This window comes from Sander vitreus, chromosome 20 (assembly GCF_031162955.1).
Source record: "Sander vitreus isolate 19-12246 chromosome 20, sanVit1, whole genome shotgun sequence".
Classification (NCBI taxonomy): Eukaryota; Metazoa; Chordata; class Actinopteri; order Perciformes; family Percidae; genus Sander; species Sander vitreus.
In genome coordinates, this window is record NC_135874.1 from 14,471,983 (window position 1) to 14,498,174 (window position 26,192).

The 26,192-nt window shown below is 44.0% G+C and overlaps 2 protein-coding genes across 6 annotated transcripts in view; one reads left to right on the plus strand and one right to left on the minus strand.

Annotated features, from left to right (window-relative positions):
- Positions 1–2,721: 2,721 nt before the first annotated feature.
- On the plus strand, positions 2,722–4,941 carry id2a (inhibitor of DNA binding 2a). Its single transcript, XM_078277864.1, has 3 exons — positions 2,722–3,181; positions 3,470–3,530; positions 4,423–4,941. The coding sequence occupies exons 1-2, from the start codon at positions 2,828–2,830 to the stop codon at positions 3,524–3,526; spliced, it is 411 nt and encodes a 136-aa protein (XP_078133990.1). The 5' UTR covers positions 2,722–2,827; the 3' UTR covers positions 3,527–3,530; positions 4,423–4,941.
- Positions 4,942–6,553: 1,612 nt separating this feature from the next.
- The window catches only part of kidins220a (kinase D-interacting substrate 220a), a 46,177-nt gene continuing 26,538 nt past the window's right edge, over positions 6,554–26,192 (minus strand). The window contains exons 24-33 of one of the 5 annotated variants that reach the window (XM_078277859.1): positions 18,269–18,447; positions 15,401–15,612; positions 14,733–14,840; positions 14,055–14,114; positions 12,203–12,235; positions 10,911–11,027; positions 10,584–10,682; positions 9,499–9,717; positions 8,482–8,703; positions 6,554–8,086 (exon numbers count right to left, since the gene is read on the minus strand). In XM_078277859.1, coding sequence (XP_078133985.1) covers positions 7,184–8,086; positions 8,482–8,703; positions 9,499–9,717; positions 10,584–10,682; positions 10,911–11,027; positions 12,203–12,235; positions 14,055–14,114; positions 14,733–14,840; positions 15,401–15,612; positions 18,269–18,447 — 2,152 coding nt within the window. In that variant the 3' untranslated portion in view covers positions 6,554–7,183. The other 4 variants (XM_078277860.1, XM_078277861.1, XM_078277863.1 and 1 more) reach the window with 4 other exon arrangements.

Here is a 26,192-nt window from a genome sequence, read left to right on the forward strand (position 1 = left end):
AATGACACTCTCCAAAATCCACTGAAGGTCCATGCGAGTGTTGTAGCTACTATGAGGATACATATTAAATTAATAGATTATTACTGATGCACGAAGGTGTAAGTAGCCTACTGTTACATATGTGACGCGGAGCTCAGTTAAACAAGTGTAGGCTATATTGTTGGGCATTATATTTTATGAGATCATCATATTTTAGGTATCTGTGAAGTAACAGGAACTAGCTATTTCTGTAATGGGGTGAAAAAAGCCTAATATTTTCCTCTGAATTGAAAAGTTAAGTAGGCTACAAGGAGGGCTATCACATGTGGAGGCCTACAGTAGCCTTGAGTAGCCTAAATGTGGCCGGCCACCACCGAAAAAGAAACCCGCAGCGACCCTGTGCCAAAACTTCCCCGGCCCGGCCCCCGGGTCGATCAGCTGAGAACCACCTCTGATTGACAACCCCGAAACCCCGTCTCCATGGAAACCGCCTTAGCGGCGCCGCGAGGGCTGGCTCGAGGGCTGCTGTGAATGGGGTGACGTCACGGCGCCGGCGCCAGAGAGTCTGCTCCAAAGACAGAGCGAGAGAAGGAAGAGAAGGAGGAAAAGAGAAACAGGGAAGACGAGAGGTAGGGGAGAGGCTGCTGCTGCTGGAGCTGGAGCTGGAGGTTCGCTCGGCTTTGCACCGACGTGCTCTTGCGCCAATTTATCACCTTACCTGTCAGTCATCAGTCAGAGGCGCCGTGCGATATGTAGCCTACACAGCTGTGGGAGCGAAAGAAAGACGGGGAGAAAATGGAAAAATCCTATTGCACCAGATGTGGACACAGACTGCAGGAGTTATATTAAAAATGCATTAAACAGGATCGCCAGACAGCTGAAGGAGAAGCTGTCCCTGCCTGGTGAATACAACCCGCGCGTAAAAACAATGACACAGATGGTGTTTTGCTGGATTTTTGTAAAACACTGTAAAACATTTCACTGACATTTGCTGCGACTAGAACGCAAAATCATATTATTATTATTATTATTATATAGATTATAATATAGGCTAGGTTAGAGCAACTTTTATTCTCTTCCCCATCTCTGCTGCTCACAATGATATAGGGACGAACAGCTTGCTTTTTTATAAAGCTCCTACCTGCCTCTGCAGGCTGTGCACTCCAAACTGCGTCTCCTTTTGTCCATTAGGATTACTTCGGCTTTTAGGATTTCCTTGTTTGTGTCTTTCAGATCAATTGTCCTGCAAAAATAAAAACATTAAATACATAAAATTAAAAAACCCATCAAAATAATCATCTTTTCCTCTTTCAAGTCTCTCTCCATCCCGAATGTTAACAGTGACCCTCTCCTCGCCCTTTTAAAAAACAGAGGAAATGTAATCTACAAAGCAAAACATTGAGCACATCACAACTGTCCACAACTGCCCCTGGGGGCAATTAGTTAGTGCAGCATCACACAGCCCCCCCCACACCTCCAGCTGAAGAATGGAGCGTGTAATTCCTACAAACAAATGGCTCATTCAGAAAACATTAAAGTGTCAATAGTAGTTAATCACCTCTTCACGTGCTCAGATATGAAAGCCACATTTGTAGGCCATGACTAAATTAACTTTGACACACAACATACTCAGGTGACAATTAACACTGAAGTGCACGGGACCTTAACTGATGCATTTATACGCACAGCCACTTAAAAACATAAGGGTATAGTCTACATGTGGCTGCGTTGGGTAAAACTACACATGGAGTAGGCTAGACAAAACCTTACAGTACTACAATTGTTAGATTTGTTATGAGGCCGAACTGTGAACAACAATATATTAAAAGTTGTCCGTCAACTCCTGAACATTTATTTATTTTTTGATCAGTCTTTTCACACCATTAACATTGTGATAGATCACACTGAATACACTTCACTGTGGTTAATCTGGGACACTGCTGGTGACGGTGAATAAAGAAAAATCCTAAAGTGCGTCAAATTACCAAATATAGGCTATATATGTATATCATATATTTCGGACAAGCATTACCACATAGGCTAAGCTCAAATAGATCCCCAGGCTTGATTTTCTCATGCTGTTTCAGATGGCCACTCAAACATTTCACTCTCAGTTTGTTATCAGTAACGTGCCTTCACACCGGTCCGGGCTGGAGTGAATTAAGAATCATCACACGCGCCTGATATCATCACTGCTCTACACCTCCAACCCCGTCAACTAAATGTAGCAGAATGAGTGCTGACTATATAAAATAGTTCTGTTTGTAAAATAGGCTTAGTTAGAAGTTATCAGGCATAAACTCTCGCACTGTCGTACACGTAGCCTATTTAAATTCTATTCTGAATAATAATTGTAAGTAGGCTACATTTTTCCAAATGCAATTTCTGCTTGATCTTTACCAAAAAGATCTAATTTAAATCGTGTAGGCAAAAGGTATTTGGCGCGTGCTCACACTATGCCCATAGTCAATTGACAGCCATGCGAATCATTAATTTCTTGATCAGAAACAGGTAGAGCTTAATTTTCCAAATTGCCCACCGGAGCTGCTGAAGCGCCCTCTGTGTTCCGCCTCCAACATGCGTTGCCACTGGTAACACGGCGGAGAAGGGGAGGGATTTTAACATGAAGAGCCAATAGTAGAGCTAAAAGGCGTTGAGTGACACGGTTTTCTTGACCAATCAGTGCGTTTGACCCGCCTGTTTCGCATGCCCAGCCTGCTGCCTATATAAACCACACTGACAGCTTAGTAATCCAGTCTGATCGCTGATCGTCTGGCAAAAAACAGGACCTTAAAGAAGCAAAATATCGACACACTCAAACCCTCTCGTCTAACTTAACACTGACAAAATGAAAGCAATAAGCCCCGTGCGGTCCTTCCGGAAAACCAACGCGAATTTATCAGAGCACTCCTTGGGAATCTCTCGGAGCAAGACCCCGGTGGATGACCCGCTCAGCCTGCTGTACAACATGAACGACTGCTACTCCAAGCTGAAGGAGCTGGTGCCCAGCATCCCCCAGAACAAGAACGTCAGCAAGATGGAAATCCTGCAGCATGTCATCGACTACATCCTGGACCTGCAGATTGCGCTGGACTCCAGTGTCGCACTAACCAGCCTGCATCACCCTGCGCGGCCGGGGCAGGCTCCATCCAGGACCCCTCTGACCACCCTCAACACAGATATCAGCATCTTGTCATTACAGGTAATTACACTGTAGCTAAACAAGATTCCTGATTGGGAAACGACAGTCTGGTGTGTTGTGGAAGATGTCTTTTTTATTTTTTATTTGTGCGCGTAGCCAGTGCGCCTTTGTAGCCTATGCGTAACTCGCACAAAATGGCTTGTTGGAAAAGAAAATGGCATGTTTTTTTCTTTTGTACAGAATGAGATGAGGAAGCGATTCGACCTACATAACACTGTGTGCAACGCCAGACACCTCGATCGGATGCTGTGTAAAGAAATAACATTTGGTCTGTTTGTTTGTTTTCAGTCCCCGGAGTTGCCATCAGAGCTGATGACAGATGACAGCCGGACTCTGCATCGTTAAAGCGGTAAGTAGGCTGTCCTCATGTCTGCTGCTGCATTCTGTCCAGGGCTTTTAGGCTCCGCTACAGCCTGTCTCCCAGTCTGCTGGAGCAGAATGGGCTAGAATTACCATTTACCAATCCATTTGTTTCCTGCTAATGTGGTTGACATCTCACGTTGCTGTAATGGTCCCAATATGTTTTGCATGAGAATGCGCTGCATCACTGGGGGCGGCAGTTATGACCAGACGCGGACAGTTGGCTTGACTTTAATCCAAATTCTATCATATATGATTTTTTTTTATTTATTTTTTTTTATCATTGTAGCAGAGCCTTAAAAAAAAAAAAGAAGCAGAGCCGTATCTCGGACAAAACGATCACAGCATGTGACTCCTTCAGATCAGAACTGTAATGTGTCAGGAAGGTTGAATAATTGTGACTCATCTGTGTCTTAAAACATTTTGCTGGCACAAATTTTGCATTGGAGTTTTCTGGAATGGAGGATATATTCGCTCCAGGCTGCTTGGGTTACTGTATATAAGTAGCTGTCGTCAGGGTTGTATTATACCCTCTTGTGTCCATAATGAAGAGCATCTGTAACAGGAAAAATAATGGCTGTTTGGATTACTGCTACTATACGATGTCTGCACATAATTGGTACAAGAAGTGGGTAGGCGCCAGCTGAGCTGCAATTACGCTGATTCTTCCCCAGATTGTAGGCTGAAGTTGTGCGAAACGTGCGTGTGTGCGTCCCCCCTTCTCTCTCTGTGTGTGTACATCTGGAGCGCAGGGTTTGCTTAGTATTGGGAGTGTTTGGTTAAATGTTAAAAACTGCGGCTTCCTCCCTGGCGCCAGTCTGTCCGGATCTCTGCCCTGTTTGCATTTTCTAAACACGCCTCTCTTTCTCAATCTTTTGCAGGTGTTTGGTCAAGACGCAAAACACACACACACACACACACACACACACACACACACACACACACACACACACACACACACACACACACACACACACACACACAGGACCTGGGGAGCAGGACTTTCCCCTCTCCAACCTCTGTCCTCCAGGCCTGGATCTTTTTTCTTTTTTCTTCTGACGCTGAAATCAAGAGACTTTTGCTTATTATGGGACAATCTTATGTGATGTGTTTTCTGTTTGGACACTTCATTATTTAACTTAAGACTTTTTTTTTTTTTTTTTTGTGGGTCCTTTCTGGAAATGGAAGGCGCGCTATATTCCCGAGAGTGGGAGGAAAAACGAGATTATTGGATTATTTCCCCCCCCCTCACCCCTGTCCCTCTCCTTGTTGAAGTCTTCGCTTTTTTTGCGGAGGTGGGAACGTGAATAGAAAAGACAACTTGGTTAGTTACTGTAAAAAGTTTAGTCTTGTCTTGTCAGAATTGTTGGCACATGAAGGACTGGACGTTGTTTTAAAAAGTTAAGAATGAAACCATGTGAACTCTTATCGGGAGTTTATCTTGTATAGTTGCAGGAATTTGAAACTTCTGCAAAAGTGTAATGTTGTACTTAATTATGCTGAAACTTTTTATAAAAGTAATGTAAATTGTACCTTTTTTTTATACAAAATAAATCAAAAACGCAACTTGGAACATGTTTCATTTGGGGTGGGTGGGGAAAGAATGATAACTCAATGGTTCAGAAAACCTCAAACGTGTGCGTAAAATCCGTTTCCCAGCTGTGAATCCATCTGTTATTCTATAGAAGGACATGGCCGTGTGTACACTATGTACAGTGAACTAACTCACTTCAAAACAGATCCCACAACAAAGTGTTATCAGACCTGCAGTATGTGACCTATAATAGTCTAAAACACACCGTCAGCACGGCCTGGAGGCGCACAGTTGCAAACGCTTATTTAAGGCTGCACTTTTACTTTCTCACATGCTATGTAAAGCCAATAGGATTAAATGGTTTAGCGTGACAGGCTGAGCCATTAAAGCACTGGGTTGTAGGCTGTTTTTAAATAAACCACAAAACTGGAAAATTATGGAAATCTAACTTGAGGTGAAACTAGGCCGGCGATGCGTTACTGATCCCAACAGTAATATTTCAACCCATTAGCCTACTAGAGAGGTAGTCAGTAACTTGTTTGGGCCTGTGTTGCCTTTCGTTATTCTTAAAGGTTGCCTAATAACGTTACACCTCTTAGACCAAATAGCACTGATGTCAAATGTTTGACTTCATCAGATGATAAAAAAAGTAGTGGAAGCACCTGGTGACAAACGTAAAACGTTGCTGCTTGTTGCCAGTAAAAAATGACCAGGTAATATGAACACAGTGGACCAAGCGATGGTGGGATGTACTGCTTGGATAATTCAACTTCTAACAAATATTCTAGTGGGTGACGGTCTTAAACACTCTAAAGTAGTATAACAGTGCGCACTGTAGCCTACTGTAACGGTGCTATCAAAGGCTTAGATGTCTATGGTAAGAGGTAATACAACCCTGAAGTGAAACCCCAACTGTCAATCATCTCCTTCCTAAAATACAGCATGGCTTCTCAAATATGTTCACAACACAGGCCCGCCAACTAAGCTATGGGCCCCTATAAAATGATTGTACCCCAGGGACCACTTTATGGAATCTTTCTTGATTAAATGTGGCCTATAAGCTGTAGGAGTCATTTATATGTAAACTTAATATTGCTTTAGTTAAATGCGAAAGTACCTCAAAAACCTCACCAGACGACCCCTGCAGGTCCACGCACCCCACGTTGAGTCACCGAGCTGAAGTTGTTACCTTCAGTAGATTATCATACTGACAGGCAGTGTCCGTGACACCATCTTGCAGCACGTTTGTATGGAGAGTGCGCCATCTATCGGAGAACATAAATCCTGTCAGTGACGCCCTCCCCATGCATGTCACCCTCTCTTCTTCTGTTCAACTGCATTAGGTAAAATATTAAATTGCTGTAGGTTAGTTTAAATATTCAGATGTATTTACAAGCCTAATCCAAGTCCACTGAGGCTTCTCTCTACAAACACCTGGTTTTCCTGCAAGGAAAAAAAAAAAAAAAAAGACAGATTCATTTTAAGGGTCGACATAGCAAAATGTTTATTGATTCACAGAACACCATTTCACAATGTACTTTGGAACGGACAATCACCCCTTTGGAGACTTCTTTTAACACAGAAACTGCCAACGACACACTGCACCTCTGTCTACACTGCTATTTGAAATATTCTAACTACCACACAACAGCACCACGTCTGAGACAAAAGTCCTGAGTAACAGAGCTTTTTCAGTCGTGACTACATTTTTTGAAAAACACTTATTTTTCTGTAACGCATGTCCACAACATGTAACATTTTATCACTAGACACACTATTTTGATAACGGCACCACATTCACACAACAAAGATATCATTGGGACAGCTAAAGCAATCCCAATTTGACCAGAATGAAACATTTCTGGTACAAATTCCTATCGTAATTACGAATGTCTTTAGATTTGTAATTGTTTTTCACTAACCAACTAATTAAAGCTTTTGAATGCACTACTCTTGATTCACAGCAACACTCAGCACTTTTCTAACAGTAGAACACATATCTATTCTATTTCTTTGAAACACGTCACAGCAGCAACAGTATAATAATGTCAGCAACAACATCAAGAACAACAGTCTACGTGACCCTTGTCAGAATAACGACCAGCTTGTCAGAGGACACTCTCCCGCTCATCTCCCAGGCTGATGGTGCAAAGGTTCTGGTTGTGGATGGCGGCAGTTGTGGTGTTGTCAGTGCTGCTGCTGCCGGGGGTGATGATGACAGCTGGCGAGACGTCGATGCTGGAGGAGGAGGTAGTGGACGCTGTGCCTGTGATGTTAGCCGGCTGCCGATGACTGTTGTTGGTGTTAGTGTTGGTGGTGGTGTCGTCAGGGCTGTTTGAGTTGTTGTTAAGAGTGCTGTTGCTGGCGCTGCAGTTGAGGTTGCTGACCCCGCTGGACGGCCACACGTCATCTGGGCTGCTGGCCATTAGGCTGGCTTCGGACGGAGCCTCGGAGCAGATGGACATGCGGGCCACCGCCGCGTCCTGCAGGCCGCTCAGGCTGCTGGGGAGGAGGCCTCTCTTCTTCACCAGGCCCTCCAGCTCCAGCTCGATCAGGCTGGGCTTCAGTGCTTCTCTCTCGCTGTCTCCTTCGGCCTCGTCCAGAGAGCGGTCTGAGGAGCTGTCACTGGAGCGCATCCCTGAGTCGGACGAGTCCTTCTTATCCAGGATGATTTCGCTGAGGTAGCCAGGCTTGGTCAGCAGCCCAGTGGGCTGGGAGCCGCAGTGGGAGAACAGAGCTCTAGCTTCTCGGTGGAGGAGAGGTGTGGTGTTTTCCGCTTCTTCTGGGCCAGAGTCTTCATCGTTGGGCAGCTTGTGGTACAATGACCCGGCTCCCTTCTTCCTAGTGCCTGGAGTCCTAGACGATGTGCCGTGGTCCAGCTTCTCATCCTCTTCACTGATGGGGTCTAGAGGCTGGGCATCGGTCCCTGAGGGGAAGTCCGTGACATCGCTTGTCTTGGAGCTTCTCTTGGTGAAGGACTTGCGGCTGTCTTGGTCAGCTCCTTCTTTGGCCTGAGGAGAGGGAATCACATTCAATGAGAAGAACATGAATAAAACAGTATCTTATGCTATTGGCCAAGAGGCCTCTGAAGAGGGGATTCCTGTCTCTCCTTTATGTGCCAAGAGAAACAAAGACTATAAGCCAATAATTAAGAAACGCAAGAAGCAGTGATCTTCCCTTTCCCAGCCCAGAATAAGACTTTTGCCGTTGCACAAGCCAGAGGAATACAACATTTAAAAACACAAGTTTAAGAAAGACGTAACATACAGGTTAAGAAACTTTGTCTACACAAGTTAATGACAACAGTTACCACACTGTAATCTGACAGCAGGAGCTTCTACACTATTTATGCTGTCAGTGAAGTGATGGCAAAAACTCAACAGTGTACTTGTGACTGTCCACCCACCCCTTTGTCCTCTGAGCTGGCAGCCTGAAGGAATTGTCCAGGGTGGGGCTGTACGGGCCTCTTTCCTCCACCGCCGGACATCTCCAGCTGGGCCATCTGAGAGATGTACTCCCTGTAGGCATCGTGATACTCAGCCTGCTGCTTGTCTGTCAGCTTGCAGATGTCATTAGAGGATTCCTGAGAGTTGAGGCTGGACATGCTTGAGGTGTGGAGATTCACCACCTGACAAAATGAGATAAAGTTGGATTGGTGTGCAAACATCCACGTCAGTTTGTTGAGGAATATATTTATTTTAAAAGTAAATAAGGAGTGAGACTGCTGTATGGTTATGGGCTGAGTCCCTGAATTGACACCTGAATATAATACATATAAAAATGTGGCACTTAAATATGCTATAATTACATTAAAAACCAATGAAACATTCAGAACATTAGATTTGGATACAGTGAAAAAGTTAATGGCAAAGGTCGCAGACGGAGTGGCAATGAAAGCTGTGGTGTGTTTCCGGTGTTGGATGATTTGAATTTGAAAACGATTTGAAAGTGAGATCATATAAAATAACAGCAGAGCCAGCTGTCTACGTGTGAGTGTTTTCTCGTGTCTCAGAGATTTTGCAAATTAGGAATAGGGAATGTGAAAATAACAAACAGGGCCCCTTGACACCTTTTGGTGCACTGCAGTGTGTGTGTATTTTTAATTCTGCAATGTTCAAGAGCACCATAAGCTTCCTCCATGCTCATTTCTCACTCAAAACCACATTAATGTGAAACCAGTGAGGTCACCAACACACTGGTTTGGTGCAGAGGACTTGTGGCCATGTGACAGTTTGGGGTGCATTTGCGAGTGTTACACGCTCACACGTATGCTTACACCAGCAACTTTAATGGCGCTTATCTCTTTGACTGTTTATATGGGTGGATATAACGTGCATCCACATGCATACACACAGTCAACGTCTGTCTGATCCCATCTTCTGTGGTGGTACATTCACACTAAGCTCCTGACAGGAAGACTGACCGGCCAGTTCGAGTTGTTGCTGTGTCTCGGAGGTTCCTCCAGCCCCACTCCGCTGAGCTCTTCGAAGCTGAGGTTGAGGCTGAAGGCCGCCGCTTCATGCTGGGCCCCCCCGGAGTGCCTGCTGGGCTCCCCGTGTTGCACGCTACTGCCCTGCTCGCTAGCAGCTCGGGACTCATCTTGAAGCAGAGCCTGGCTTTCAGCATGCCGTTGTTCCATCACCTGGGAGAGACATTACAATTCACTATTTCAGATTGACGCGTCATTTTATTTTTTGTTTCAGGACACATAGATGACATATGACATACAAAACAAGTATGTTAGACAGCAACAACAAAAACATGTGCTTGTGAGAGTGAGTGGTTGCTTAAGTAGAGCTATTCAGCTGTCCACTCCTCCTCGACAAAACCTCCCTTCATCCACATATCAGTCAGCCATCTTGAACCAGATGTCTGTGCTGGCTGCATCCTGGCAACACAACACTGGTTAGTGCACAGAGTTGTAAGGCCACTGCACTTTCCAGCTGCTCCTACAAGAGCTCTGCATTGGATCTCCGGTAAAACACAACCAATCCAGGGCTCTGGTTTGGTATTAGGAGCACAGACAGACGATGATGAAGATGAAGTGGAGCCGGCTACACGTGTAAGTGATTTCAGCCCCAGCTCAGCTGACTGTCTAGTTTCTCGTAATACGGATTATAAAATCTCCATCCCAATGTCTCAGTGCAGCACAAGATGTCGTATTACGAGATGCTGTCTTGCTTCTTTTGGAATAAACAAGAGCTGACATATATCAACAGGAGGGCCCTGGCAGTGCTCAGTGTCTGCAAAGTATCACAGAGGGACGAGAACGTATGCAATTATAAATCTATTTCAGGACTCTAGAGTGATGAAGGAGTCATTAGTGATTGTTGTTGGTGGACTGATGCTTGCTTTATTAATTATGTCTACCGATGGCCCACTTCTTTTGATGAAACAACAAACAAAACATCGATCCTATTTATAAAATGTTATTAATGCCCATAGCAACAATATTAAACAAGACAGTGAGGCAATTAAAGACTCCCCAGAAGAGAAAGTTAGTCTCACCATTCCCCTGAAGAGCTGCCAGTCGCCAAAGTTCATCTCCATCTCTTTCTTCAGCTCGTCCAGGTTGCATTGAGACAGCACTCGACCATTTATATTAGCCTGCAATGGACAGGGAAGGGACTGACTGGTTTGTCCACTGATTGATTAACTTTATTCACATGTGCAAAGTTGCAGCGGGCCAAAAAACAATCAAACTAGGGAGGCAGCGTAGAAGGAACTGCATGAGGAAAAGAAGCCACATGATGAGTATGAAAAGAAAACATACACTAGGTATCTGAGAAAGTATCAGAAAATAGATCCAATTTTGATTGATATTGACCGACATACCTTCTTGATGGTGGAGGTGTACTGTGGCAGCATGCTAGAATCGATTCCATCTATCTGTCTGAGACGCTCACACACTGCATCTGTGTTCATAGAGCTAAGCAGGATCGTAGGAGAGACCTACACACACACACAATTAGAATATAAACAACGTATTCATTGTTTTTGTGAGTTAAGGTTACCAGGGCAAACTCACGCACTCAGTCAGACCAACTCATCACTCCTAACACATGATTAGGGCAAAATGAGCAACAATCCCTGGCAAAGAGACGTGCAGGCCTGTTACTGTGAGGAACACAGAGGTGCAAAACCACAATCCCACACAGTAATTCTCTCCATCAGTCACACAGTGTAAGTGTAAAAGTAAGCAAAGCTGCCAACCTATCCAAATACAATGTTACCTGCTCTTATTCTTTTTCTCAGTGTATATATAAGCACGTAGAGCGAGTGCACAACACTTTAGGGATGGAGTCTGTAAGTCTGTGAGTTGCTGTTAAGCCGAGGCACTGAAGTGGCGGCCGCCAAACAGCTACGAGGCTTGATGTGACTAATGTCGGTGGCCTGTTGATGCTGTCTGAGGCCTCACAGATAGCCAACATGTCACCCGCTGGCACAAAAACTAAGCCAACCTCATCCATCCTCCACCATTTCTTCACTCACCCCTCTCCCTCTGGTTCTGCTTGTTTTTATGAGCCCTCACTCTTGTCCGTCCCTCCCTCCTTTCCTTCCTCTCTCTCACATTCCTTCCCTCTCAGCCTACTGCACTGACCTCCTACTCTTTTTTTCCATCACTCTGTTTCTCTTCTCCCTCCTACTACCTCCCTCGTCATCTTTGCTCTCTCTCTCGGCTATTAACACCACTAAGACATGGCTTCAGACTAAGCTCCCGGCTTTGTTTCTCGTTTCGAGGGAGAGAAGAGCAGAGCTTAGTTGGACTGTAAGTGGTTGTTGGACAAAAAAACAACAACAGCGCAAACAATAGAGTACACAATACTAACCACTTTTTGTATTAGTGGGCAGGAGGATGAAGACCGGCACTCAGGGAGTTAAGCTACTGTTAATGTCCACAAGGTAGAGGATTTACTTTAGAATGAAACTATGTTAGTGAATCTACTGAACTAATACAGGACGTGAGGTTGTGTTTTGCATTTACTTCCAAGTGATGAGCCTCTAATATATTTCTTGCATGCTTAGTAGTATTGAACCAGTGTGTTAGAAATTAGGTAGCGATACATGGAAGATGGAGTAAAGGGTTGAATGTGGAGATGAAAGTAGCCATGAAACCAAAGGTATACCTGCTTTAATTTGTAAGGCAGCGACTTTAAATGCTTGATAAGGAGACAAAAAGAAGCAGACGGACATATAGTCAGACAAAAATACACACAGACATTATTAACGGTATGACTGTACCTGTAAAAAAAAAAGGGGGGGATGGGTGCAGAGGCAGACATGAAGACAGAAAAGACAAACAGAAAGACACTAGCACACATGTTGAACTCATCATCAGGGGACAGGAGAGACATTGACAACAGAGCAGACAGACGTTTATCTGTCTCGCAGCAGGAGAGGAGACGGCTCCTTTACAGCAGCCGCATGTTAGACTGGAAAAGAAGAGGCTATTGGAAGTACAATTATTACACACACAGATTTTGTTTTCGCTGGAGTCAGCAGGCTTTTGTGGTCATAAGCTTTGCCTACAGGAGGGATTGCGGACGAGACAGAGAGAGAAACAGAAACATAGAGAAAGACCCAGAAAGAAAATGAAACATCTCTCACTCTCAAAAAGCAGAAGTTTCAATTCAGGGAAGGCCTTGAATATGACTCCTCGATTTAGACTGCAAGCGTGTGTTCTAAGAACGTGAGCAAAAACGTAAATGTCTGCGGGTGTGTCTGCGTGTGTTTGTGTGAACCCTCCCTGTGTGTGTGAATGATAAGACTGTAATTACAGCTGGGCTGAGCTCAGGGCTGGGCAGAAGGATGGGGAAGAGGAAACAGAGCTCTGTGAGGGAGGAAGCGTCTTGGTAAGGAGATAAGCTCTACCAGCGCTGGGCTCATTGTCAGTGTCTGTCTGTGTGTGTCTGTGTGTGTGTGTGTGTGTGTGTGTGTGTGTGTGTGTTGCCAGCCCCAACAGTTGCTCTGATGATAATCCCGGCAGCCCAAGGAATCCATACTCACACTTATATCAGCCAAGCAATTACACTGGGCTCGGCCCGCTTACATATCCAAAGACTCACACAAATGAGTGAGTGTGCACACACATCCACATTGACAGATTTGCAGAAATACAGGCACATGTGAACACTACACAAAGAGATCAAGTGTGAACCAAAAAGGGGATAAGATGGGCTAATGTTAATATAAAAGCCAGAATGGGTTGAAACTACGGAAATTTATACTTTATAGAAAAGGAAACAAAAGCGTAAGGGAAGATAAGTGGAACAAAAAAGGCTGGAAAAATTAAACACAGCGATGGTTTTAAGAAAAGCAGTAAGACTGAAGCAAAAATGTAAAAGACACAAAAATACAGACGGAGAACGGAAGGAACATTACATAGTAATCTATATTTAAATCTTTCAAACAGCTCCTTTAAATGCTTGCTGGCAGCGCCCTGATAAGTGGCTTTGTGGAGCAGAAATCTCCTGAGTAGTGTTATCATCAAATTGTTCCAATAGTGGCTGATCTCTCTTACAATGTGTGAATATCTGGGTGTAGAGATTCAGTTCTTGTCAGTGCAACTCCATGCATTCCTGAAGTGCATTACCAAAACACATTTTTTTTTCCATTTATAAGAGAATGGGAAGGGCTAACTATGCCAACCATCAGAGTGAACTTCATTCAGCATAACATATTTACTTATGCTGCATGTGACAAAATGAAACACTCTTGATGCTTAGAGGTCGGTCGTAGTCGCACCAGACATTTAATGTAAGCATTCTGCAGCAAGCAGCGAGTGTGACAGTCTATATTTGTTCTCTCAGCTTTTTTTAAACCACAGCAACAAAATAAGTTGTCTGTCAAACATATAGGCGTGCATTTTACACATGCAACAGAAGAAATGACAAATGAGGTTTGTCAACAGGCACAAAATGTAGGACTGGTTGCACATTTGCATATCCATAGTGCTCCACAGCTATAACTAAATGTTACCAGGCTAGAATCAGAGGGACAGGAGGGGAGGCCTTCTCTGGCATCCTCTGCAATAACATCCTGACATGGGCACAGAATGGAGACAAGATTGTATAGAGAGAAAGGTTGAGTTTATTACCACTCAATTTATGGAATAATCTTTTACTGCTTCACCCTGGGCTCACAAACTGAGAAATACCACCAGCATCAAGAGCTGGACAATGGTTGGGCACAGAGGCAAACAGGGTGATGTTAAAATCATCAGGAGGTGAAATGTAAAAGTAAAACATATGACATCACACTGAGGAAAGGGAGACAAGGGTAAGGAGGAAAGAGGCGCTTGCTGTAGGTCGATACAATGGACCTGATAGCATATTAATATTATTGCGATAATAGCACTATATCCTAAACATAAGTCTTGCTTTGTAAGTTTAATTACAGTTATATAAAGAATAATAAAAATGGAACAAGATCTCCTTTAACGGGTACTGTTAAGAAACATTGAGCAACTGTTAAAAAGAAAATAACAGGAGACAAGAGAGCCATGAGAGCACTACTAATAATTTAAACTTTCAACCACAGAAACAATGTTGCTGCATATTATAAATACTACTACAATTAGTACATCTGCAGATGTAATTATCTAGTGTGAGATAAGATGCACACAACAGATGGATCTAGCACTACTTATTTACTTACAAGACCTCCATTGGTGTTGTCCTTAGGTTTAATGGAGGGGCACGAGGATGAGGGGTAATGGTGGGAGTAAGGCCGTGGCTGTTGATACACATGATGGGGGAAATAAGGCTATGAGGGGAAAGGAAGGAATGTGGAGAAGAGGATGGGGAGAGGAGAGGTTAAAATAAAAATGAAAATCATATGAGGGAGGTCAGGCACATGTAAACAAAAATGCTGCAGGGAAAAGACTCTAATGCTAACTTGCTCATTCTTTCTCAGTAAAGTGAGGTGTGGGTTATTTAAAAACATGGTCATATGGTACATTCAAATACCTGTTTACTGCACAATTTATTCAGGTGTAACTGCCAAGTGGGGCAATGCAATGCTACATAATGATAATGTTAGGAGGAGCAGCTAAACTCAGAAAGGGCCTTTTTAAAAACAGTGTGGTTGTTTGTGGTTTTGGGGATCAGTAGGTGTCACTCAGGTGGCTGGAACGGTTCCTTCTGTCGCTGTTAGATAGTGGCCAGCGATTCCAATTTTATTTACTTTGTTTATTTTTAGATTATCATGATCATTTTCTCACCTGGGCTTTTCCTACATTAATATGGACACTTGATGGTTTCTGAAAAGTAGAAGAAGGACTTATCTTAAAGATTATCCAAACATAAGTCCCTTTCCTGTCTCACCCGGTTGTAGAAGGGGTGCTGAGGGCCAGTCATCCCACTGAAGTAAGCACTGTGAGGCTGAGGAGGCAGGGATGCGGCGAAGGAGCCCGCCGGGGAGCAGGCGGCCAAATGCTGGCCATAACCTGACTGGGGACGTGGCACCGCGTCTTGCAGGGGCAGCGTGGGATAGGTCACTCCTCCCAAGTGCATCTGCTCCCTGGCCGCCCGCACATCTAAGAGAGGACAAGAGAGGGAGATTATCTGCGATGCTGATGATCAAATCTTGGCTAGGACTATAAAGACCCTTCAGATCCACCCACGCATCAATAATTTTGCTTTATTTCATCATCTTTGAGAGTATAGACCGTTGTGAATCCACAGAGAAAGCAACTGTTTCTTGAAGCACTGTAGAGAATACAACGAGAAGGTTGTTCCTGAACACGTTCTCCTTATCCAAAACAGTCCAAGACAATCGAACAACTAAACGCTGGAGAGAAAACATGCGCAGACATTACGATTACAACGATCGTCAACTGTGAATTTCATTCTCACTTTGATTTATATTACTCTGTTTGTTCACAAATCAGCAAGCGGGCTGATATTCTGTCTTTTCCTAATGATATGCCAGCCACGTGATGATTCTGGCACATGGAGGCCCTTGCTGTCCCTGACAAATCAATTCACCCATGTAAACAAACAAAGCAGACCATGTGAACTCATAGACACTATCGTCTAAGTACTTTGCCACAATTGTTCTCGCATAAATCAGTTTGACTTTGAGAGGAGTGGAGTAAGCGCAGAGGAAGGAGCTTTGGTAAAACCTCCCAAATTAAAGTTAAATAAGCCCAGAGACAGAACAGAGTGGCTCTGTGTGGCTGGCAAGAAAGTAAGAACCAGACACAGAAGCAGGCACCAGAATGTCTCCTGGTTATACAAGTGGCTGCTGAATGACACGCTGAGTGAGACCCAATCCAGCCTGAGAACACAATGGGGGCCTTATGATGTGAGTCAGGCTAATGGGCGGGTATCACTGAGAGCACTGCCCACTGGCTGGCCACAGGACACCGGGGACCAAGTACCGACTAGCCACGGAGGGAGTGGAGAGAGCGGGATGACTAGGTAAGAGCATTGGTCACCTTCCGCTCCCTGGGGACACGCCTAAAGGTGAAAACACACACACACACACACACACACACACACACACACACACACACACACACACACACACACACACACACACACACACACACACACACACACACAAAAACACATGTTCCGTGGATACATATAAACACCTACCCACTTTTGAGACAGGAGCACTGGACTTACAGACTGGACGTCTGGTTGCAGAGCTTGGTCAGCTATGCCCCCATGACTCAACTGTAGCTCAATGGAACAGACTTTGTGTGTGTGAGTGTTTTCTGTGGTCTCATAACACTATGATGCAGCAGTTTCACACTAGGCGTCATTGACACTCCTGTATTAGGCTGTATGGATGCGGACGTACGGTAGCAAAAGCACCGCTCTGGCTTACAGTTTAATGCTGATGCACTATTACGTCACTTTAACTGCGAACTGTGAGATTTGGTGCAGCAGTGGAGGCTGATTGGTGACAGCGAGTGAAAATATTGTCCTGATCCCACAGTGCTGTAGTGGAAACTTGCTCGACATTTGATTGTTTGGAAATGAGAAGCGAGCTGTGGGTTTCTGAGAGCCCCTGCAGTGGGCGATTTTAGAGCAGACCCTGCTGCAATGTTATGAGTAATGTAACTGCCAAATGAGCTGGCACTGAATTCAACACATCACATAGAAGACCGTTCTTTGTTTCTCCATGCTATTGTATACTCAACCCTTTTATGTACTTTAGACAAAACTGTACAATTAACCTTGTTCTCTCTAGCACACAAAAAACAAACATTACAGTATATGCGCACACTCCTCATCATGCTGGCAAATTGAAAGCATGAGAACAATGTCATCTTTAAATAACCCCAAAAAAACGTAGACAAAAGAATTAGTTCTTCACTTAAATGTTTTTTTTGAACAAAAGAAATACCAGTTAATATCTATCTATCTATCTATCTGTTTTCACCGCATGTTAAGATTTTTAATTAGTGGGATCTTAACGGTTTCTAAAAATAACCATCAGATTTTACACGATTGAAAACTTCTGTCTTTTTTAGAAGAATGGCATGCCTCAGTTTTGAATTAGAGCTGTTTTTTAATGTACCCCTGTAGATTTACATGGAAAGAGGGTATGTTAAAGATTAGAAACAATTCTATTATTGGATTTAGTAAAAGTCGATCTGTAAGGATAAATGAACAATGAAGCTAAATGTAAATAAAAATGGCTATGACTTCAATACTGAAGATAGGTCACTCTTAGGTCCAACTTATTGTTGTTGTCACGGAGATGGTTTAGTTGTTTTTTGTTGTCACATGATAGCAACAAAGTCATATCCATGACAATTCGGCCACATCCCTTCGTTAAGGAAGACCATGAGATGTGGTTGAAAGCTTTGGGAAAAACAATAGAGTTGTAAGTTGTTTTTTGTCAAACTGCTGTGTCTAAGGTCAGAATAAACCATGCTAAATAGACTGTGGTCTTCGCAGTCACCAGATCTCAACCAAATAAAACACATTCTATGTATTATTCGGCACAGTCCAACACCATCATCAAAGAACCAAATGAGGGAATATCTTTCGGAAGAATGTTAATCCCTGCAGTGGAGCCCTGGATACTCGTGAAATCTATCAAGGTGCACTGAAGCTGCTCTGGCGGCCCAAACCTTAAGTGTTTGGACCTTACTAAGACATTAGTAAGGTTTGAAATGCAGTTTTTTCCTTCATGTTTTCACCCATCTGTACAAACACTGAGTATGTATGAACCTGCTATGATCTCTCTGAGTTTTGGGTCCAAGTTGACGGTGCAGGGCAGGAACATATCCACATCTCTGGCAGCGAGAACGGGGGTCCTGGAAGACAGGAAGACCTCAAAGCTGCGGATATCTCCATCGATCTCCAGCAGCGGTTCCACATCCTTAGTGGTGGGGATGTTCTTGGAGATTCTTTAGAGGAATAAGAAAAAGAAAAGTTTTTTTAGCAGGAGTTTATGTAATGATGCTTTTCTAGATCCGCTCATTATCATAATAATAATTATGATTATTTAAATTTTACAACTCTTTTCTGTGGAAAACCAAATGCTTATAAAAGACAATACAATCCGTCTTATTTACATTTTACACAAATATGTCAACATGTCAGTTTACACTTAATTCTGACTGCTAGCTCAAAGCATCACATTCTGACGAAAAAAAGAGGAAATAGCAAGCAGTACTGTTAAGATGGAAGAGATATGCAACGGTCATCATCATCATGAGAGCAGAGCGATAACTGGATTTAGAGAAGGCAAGATAGTGAAAGGGGGGATGTTTGAGGACAGATAGAGTGAGGGATGTTATCTTTTCTCAGCAGAGGAGGAAACCTGAGAAGATGACAATCAGGGTAATTTAGCAAGCAGCAGACGGAAGCGCGTCATGATGCGCTGCTACAGTTAACATGTTTGTTATCACAGACTAAGTAAACACCATGTTTGGAGATTGTTCTGCAGAAAAAAACATTGTATTTTATCAAGAATGTCAGATTAAAACATATCTATAAAATGTATAGACAGTGTTCAGTTTAAACTGATTAAAGAACTGCACAAACTCTGGCACCATACAATATAAACTAAAGCTTAAACCAGTAGTTCAGAAGTGGCGACATCCTCTCTGAAAAGATGAATGCTGAACATGAATACTGAAGTGTTGAGGTGAGAAATCCAAAATGATATCAATTTAATCAAGGACAGTGTAACATGTGGCAGAGGCTACAAGAAAAGCAAACACCAACAACCCAGAGCAATCATTACATCTTGTTAATCCCATCATTCAGACATGAAAATATGAAACTCAGAGTGATTTATGACACTGGCCATTCATCACCAGAATGTGCCGCTCTTATCAGATGAATAGGGAGACTCCAGCAGAGAGCAGACATTTTTTCATCTCTGCTTCCATTTCTCATTTGAACCCTTCCATCTTTTTCTCAGTGGATACTTTTCTCTCCCTGCATCGTACTTAACCTTCCCTCCTTCCAGTTTAACCCTAGCTCCCCCTCCTCCCCCCATACATACACCCAGTCTGTGTACTGGTATGCTCTGCTAAACACGGCCAGATGAGTTGGGTTTTTCCCCGGGCCTGATCTGTTTTTGAGAGTGAGCACAGGCTGGCCTTTCTGTGACTTGATTGGATGATTAGTACCATCGCTGCAGCACACAAGTCAGTGTGAGGTCAGCATCTGGCGAGGGTTCGACACAGCACACTGTTAGCTAATAATCCAAACAATCAGATCAACTAATCCAGTTAACAAACTGGCCGAAATGTTTCCTGTCTGCCCAATCCAGTGAGGCTCTCATACCTCAGTGATGGTGGACAAAACAAGACTGCAGAACCACGCTGCACTCAGTTATGAGTTACATCATTTCCATTTTAGGCTTTTAGCCGATACTCCTATCCAGACTGCATACAGTGAGTGAACAGGTAGGGGTCCAGTCCTCTGGCCAAGGACATTTTCACAGGACAGATGGCTGGTGATGGACACATCTGCTGTTGCAGGGCTCGAACCTATGACCTTGTGGTTACAGGATGTCTCTAAATGAATGTACAAGTCTGGCAAAAAATACAGGGATTGTGGTGTACTATAGAATTTCCCTGGGAAGCAGTGCCTCATTTCGCTCATGTTCGCCTCCCCAAATTACCTATACATTTTTAAGTGGTGAAAAAGCACATCATAAATATAAATCAATTTTTGACACTAAATCTATATTTTTGCATCTGTGCTTCATTCATACGCGTCTCCCCAACCCTGTTCGATCCTCCTGCAGAGATTCACTTCTCAGCAGACCAGCCCAGGTGGTCACCCCCAACCCCACTGTCCCCACCCAACTGCCAGTACAGACACACATAGACTGAAAGAAGAGAGAATAGGCTGTGAGCAGGGAGGACACAGAGGCCCAGCTGGGCTCCAGTGGACAAAGCCCTCTCAGTCTTTCTTCCATTCGAACCTTTAACAAGAACCAAGAGGTCAAGGAAGCTCCATGTTGGCACACAAATGAACCCCCGCTCATGTGACCTCTGCTGGGCAGGATGAGTGGGACTCTGAAGGCACAGATGTTACCTGCATACACACACACACGAACAGTAACTAGTGAACGGCACCGATGCTGTTTCAAACAACGACAAAAAACAACTGCGTAATGTCCACCACATCCACCTGGGCAGTGGGGATGGGGAAATTCAAAGGCACAGATGAAGGGTGGATGAATGAGTGATGTGAAGAGTGTGTGTGTTTGTGCGCATGTGCAAACACATGTACAGTATGTGTGGGTGTTTGGTTCTTTTTCCCATGAACTGTATTAACCCGTATACAGACTGAGAGAAGCTTGTGCTGTTCCCCATTTCCAGCTGGCTTACTGCTGTTTATTTGTGGGTCTGCAGACACAGACCAACAGGAGCCAGTGACTCACACACACACACACACACACACACACACACACACACACACACACACACACACACACACACACACGGCACTTCCTTTTGCTATAAAGAGAACACCCTCCAAAATTGTTTTAATGAATCTGGAGTCTTTTTATAGGACCATTTAACTCAATGGTGTGCCATAACTGAGAATGGACAATAATAATGAAAATCGACTAATCTAGTTGTCGTGATTTTGGCTACTTCAGATTCTTTATTTCATACATTTATTTTATTCTAAATAGTTCAAGAACTCATCCATCTTGCTTTATTATCAGAGTACCTTTGGAAAACAGAGACACGTGCTACATACAAATCGCCCAACAACAATGGCATCCAAGAAGTGAGCTACAATCGCATATATGTTGCTGACCTGCGTGTTTGCGCTGGCCTGCTGTCGTGCAACATGCAGTAGCACAAACAGCTGCATCTTCCAAAGACAACCGGGAGCTGGTGCGAAGAATAAATCAAGGACATCCATCACTGAGTTACACCCATACAGATGGAAAGAAAAAAAGGGGAGCGTGAGAGAGAAAGAGGTCCATTCCTGAGGTTCCCAGCTGACTGGACAGAGTGGCTGGCCAGAGACACAACGTGGTGCTCACACTTGAACCCTGTAAGATCATTGGTAAAGATCAGAGAGCACCAACCATCAACAGATGGTTGATAAGGAGAATTATGGAAAAGCAAAAAGGAAGGAAAGAACAGAATTACTGGAATACAGATGAACTGACATATGATGATGAGCCATTAGAGTGATTCTGGCCAACATGCTGAACTGCATGGTGTTACAGAACCACAGTACCCGAATGATAACAGCAGCTTGTCAATGAGGTTTAACCATTTCAAATGACATCCTTTGCATCCTTTGAGTTGTTGCCCTTAGCATTAAGCAATTGACACAAATCACTTTAGACTTAGTCATCCTCACAGTGAACAGACGATACGGAGAAAATGAACAAAGCCATTCTTATCAGCAATCAGTTGCCAAATGACAAGATGGATGCTCGGATTGGAGCGCCAAGGAAACCGGCGTGCTACTTTCATCAGACCAGGGATGAGTGTGATAAAGGCTGTCGGGCAGCCCGGCAGTCGTACCTGCACAATGGGTCCGTTGACAGGACCCAGCTTATAGCTGCAACAGCGCAGGCGCTTAGGCCCAACCACTCTCTGTGTGGCGTGGCCACTGGGAGCTTTCTGAGCTTATCCAAATGCTAATAGGTCCCAAAGCTGACTGGAGCATAGCCTTTCTTCTCCTCTCAACCTCCCACACGCTGCAGCTGACAGGAATGAGCAGAATTCATCTCTCTATCCCTTCCATCCGCTATTTGGGCGCTGAATGTATGAATGTGCCACTTGACTTTGCTTTACAGCTGCCCTCTGTGCTTATGGGCGACATGCGCACACACGCCACAAAGAGGTGGTCTTGCTGCCAAACATTTCCATAAAGGGGCCCAAAGACAGAGAGAGATGCCTGCAGAACAGACAAACGCCTGTGCACATTGTGTTTGAGAAGCTCAAGGGTTCCGATGTCAGACACTGTGTGACCAATACAACAGTGTGTGGGTGAAGAAGTTAACCAGGCCTGGGTCCGGCACATTCTTCTCCTAGTCAGAGTCGCTGGCACAGTGTCTGCCAAGCGTGTGGATGAACCCAGCGGGGCCCTCTCTGGAAAAACAGTGGACAGGCGGATAGACCAGCAAGCTGGCGCGTGGACATGCAGCATCAATGCTGAGAGAGGTTATTGTTACAGTGGAAGCTGCCAAAGCCTCCACCACCCCAAAGGCAGAGGGGGAGAGCAAAATATGGTTTCACTTTAGATGACGCCATGTTCTTTGTCTCCTTAAAATCCAGAAGTATTTCCTTGATTTGAATCAAATGCTTCAAGTAATGTGGACACCCTGTCTCTGCTTGCCTCTCTGTTTCTAACGTTCTCCCTTTCTTGCTTCCTTGTCTTGGCAGTGCCAACACACAACTTGTGGCAGCGTCTGCTTTCCATATACATTCGTGGCAAAGTTTAGTCCAATAATTGAAATTCTCTTGTACTAAACTGGACCTGTGCATCCCAAAGCAAACCACAGAGACAAGCAGGCTAATGGGAAACACACCAGGCTGATAAAAAACGAACTGCTTAGAAGCAAGCAGACTTTCTTTTTAGACGGACTCAGGATTCAGTGGTTCCCTGAAATGCTGATTAAACTCATGTGTAGCGCTCAAACGAAGCCTCCTTGTTCCAGACCCCAAAAACCTTAACTGAACTCTCCACTCTGAGTAACTAAGGCCTCATTCTTGACAAATAGCAAAACACTAAACCTCAGCTTGCTGACAGAGGAGAGTTTGGAGCATCTTAGGGCCATGGTAAAGTTTGTTCATTGTGACACTAATTGCACCACGAACTTCATATCAGTGCATTTGGTTGTTTGATAGCTGAAATGGTCAGTTGATAAGCAGTATGATACAGAGTTAAGTGGGGTGGACAGCAAAAGTAAAGACAAATGTGCTCTTCTGCAGCAGATAGGACCAGAATACATCTGGAATAAGTCTGCAGATAAAATCCATACAGTGAGGGATGAATGTGAAAAATAAAGCTTGGAATACTCAGACTGAACCAGTAATCCCTTGATTAACTTCAGAGAGTGGGATGTGTGCATCAGAAATAAGATGAGAGAGGGATAAAAGAATGTCAAGGAGCGCATGTGAGAGAATGTAAGAGAAAGAGCTAGACAGAGAGAGTAAGTTGTATAGTAAAACTGATTATTACAAAAAACTTCTCTACTGCGATTTGTGTCTGAGTTTGCTGCAGCAAGGAAAAGCCTTGCCTGATTATTAAGAACTTTCTGAAGCACATTTCTTGAGAGACCTCAGCAGACAAATCTGATAAATAAATCCTTGAGCTATATAGTGGTTGGAAGCATGACACATGCCAAATTAAAAGCTGCTTTCAAAGCAAAGATGGGGAAGAAAAGGACACTTGTGATCCCTCTGAATATAGGCTGGATAGGCTCAATCTTTAAATGGCCCTTTTTGGGCATGCTCGCTCGCCTAGTCGTTCTTTGCTATTTCAGTGTGGTTTCCACACACACACACACACACACACACACACACACACAAAGGGCCTGACCACATGCATGTGTGAGTATGTACATCCGTGTGTGTGTGTGTGTGTGTGTGTGTGTGTGTGTGTGTGTACGTGCCCGTGGCTCCTGCGGCGGCTGAGTGGCAAATCTCGTTGTCCACTTAAAGGTCAGTGCTGACCCTCTTGCAACCCTGCGCTGCTATTTATAATCAGCCCCCCACCTTCCACAGTTCCGGCACAAAGAGACAGCAGAGCGGGGGAAATATCACCGATAATGCTCGACACCACAGAAATACCAGAATATCAGGCAGTTGTCTGCTTCTTAGCCCTCCTTTCCATCCATCTCAGTGTCACATTTAAATGTTAATTCAACCTTGTGGTCACTGATGGACGTCTCTATGACTAAAGAGCAGAGGCCAGACAGAGGTGTAGTGGAGGCTTTTATTGCATTTGAAATGATTCTTTATGCTTTGCACAAAAAAGGGAACAGAGCAGTTCTTATGTTTCAGACCAATTAGACTAATCCTTCAACCTCGGCTTACAGACAGAAATGAAAAGGGCTTTGAGGATTTTCTAACAAAGAATTCTGCATGACGTTCTTTCCATCCTCACGTGGTAGCCTCTACACAATCAAAAACACACCTTTGCGCGCGCGTACACACACACACACACACACACACACACACACACACACACACACACACACACACACACCTCCTCCTCCTCCTCCTCCTCCTCCTGTGTCACCTGTGCACAATGCATTGGCTGCAATGTTTTTGTTTGTTTTTTCTACATTTCGAGCAGCTCAGCAGGGGTTGAGTGGTGGTGGAGCTAGCTGTGGCTGATTCATGTCTGAGTTACTACCGCCAAACACCTGAGGGATGGAAGAACGACAATGCTAGCCGGGCCGACACAAACACACACTCACATGGAATCAGCAGAGGACCAGTTTTACTGTATAAACAGTCATGTGGAACCCAGGGGACATATGCATGAATCTGTGTGTCCACCACCTGGACTATCTCACTTGGAGCAGCAGCATCACCTGAGGCTTTGAATACATCTGAGACACAAACACACCAATGGCAAACTCGTCGCAGTAATCCTGCTAGTATCTGGTCTGATCCTTTAGAGTATTCACACACTCTTAATTCTTTTAGCCCATTTTACCTCCTGAGACTGGACTCTCTTTTCTTCTCACTCTCTCTCTCTTAATGCCCTTTCTTTTCTAATATCAACCATCTCCGTTTTCCATCTTTATCTCACACCTACCATACTTTCTTTTTTTTGTCTCTGTCTTTATCTGTCTACTTGTCAGTCAGGGGTCTGTCTGCACACTGGTGTGTAGAATCAATGCCGGCGTCCTATCAGTGATGGAGCCAGAACTCTATTGAGACATAGAAGGTTTCACACCAGCCTTTACAGATTCACACACGTTTTCAGGCTTCTTGGCAAATGGCAGTGCAATGAGCGATGGCATTACCAGTTTACTCTATCTTTCATGGAAAAAACTCCTGAAGGGAGTTAGCACAGGCACAATGGGCTCCCTCAGAAGAAGACACAGAGAGGGGAAAAAAATTGGGGGTTTTGAGCATTTGCCGTGCATCTAGATGACAGAAAGTGTCACAAATACGACGGGTATTCACATGAACAATAGGTTGCGTTGCAAAGAATAAAGACTTTTCATTTGAGGGCAGGAAAAGTTCAAAAGTATTCATCATGAGAAAAGAATAGGATTTTGCCTTCTTTTTGGCGGCCGGAGCTTATTAAAGGATTCCACATAAAGGGAATCACCCGCATGAGCTTTGGAACAGCACTTTTATCCAGGCACATAATTGCAACCAAATTACAATAATTGTGCCAATTAAAGTAATCCTGAATGAAGAGTGTCATCTTAATGTTTCAGTACTTGGGATAAGAGTCTCTCTAATTAAGACTGAATTTCCTGGCTATGTGTTCATTCAGAGTGCGATTAGTGAAAAAAAGTAAGAAAACAAAAGTTTTGAAGTAGCTGGCTCTAGCCACTTCTCTGAGAAGGGGATTGTTTGGTTGATAATTGTAGGGTCAGAACAACAAAACAGAGAGTAAGAGAGTATGAAAGGAAGAGAGAAATAGTTGAAATAGTTTTCATAAACTGTGACATCAAGATTTGTAGATT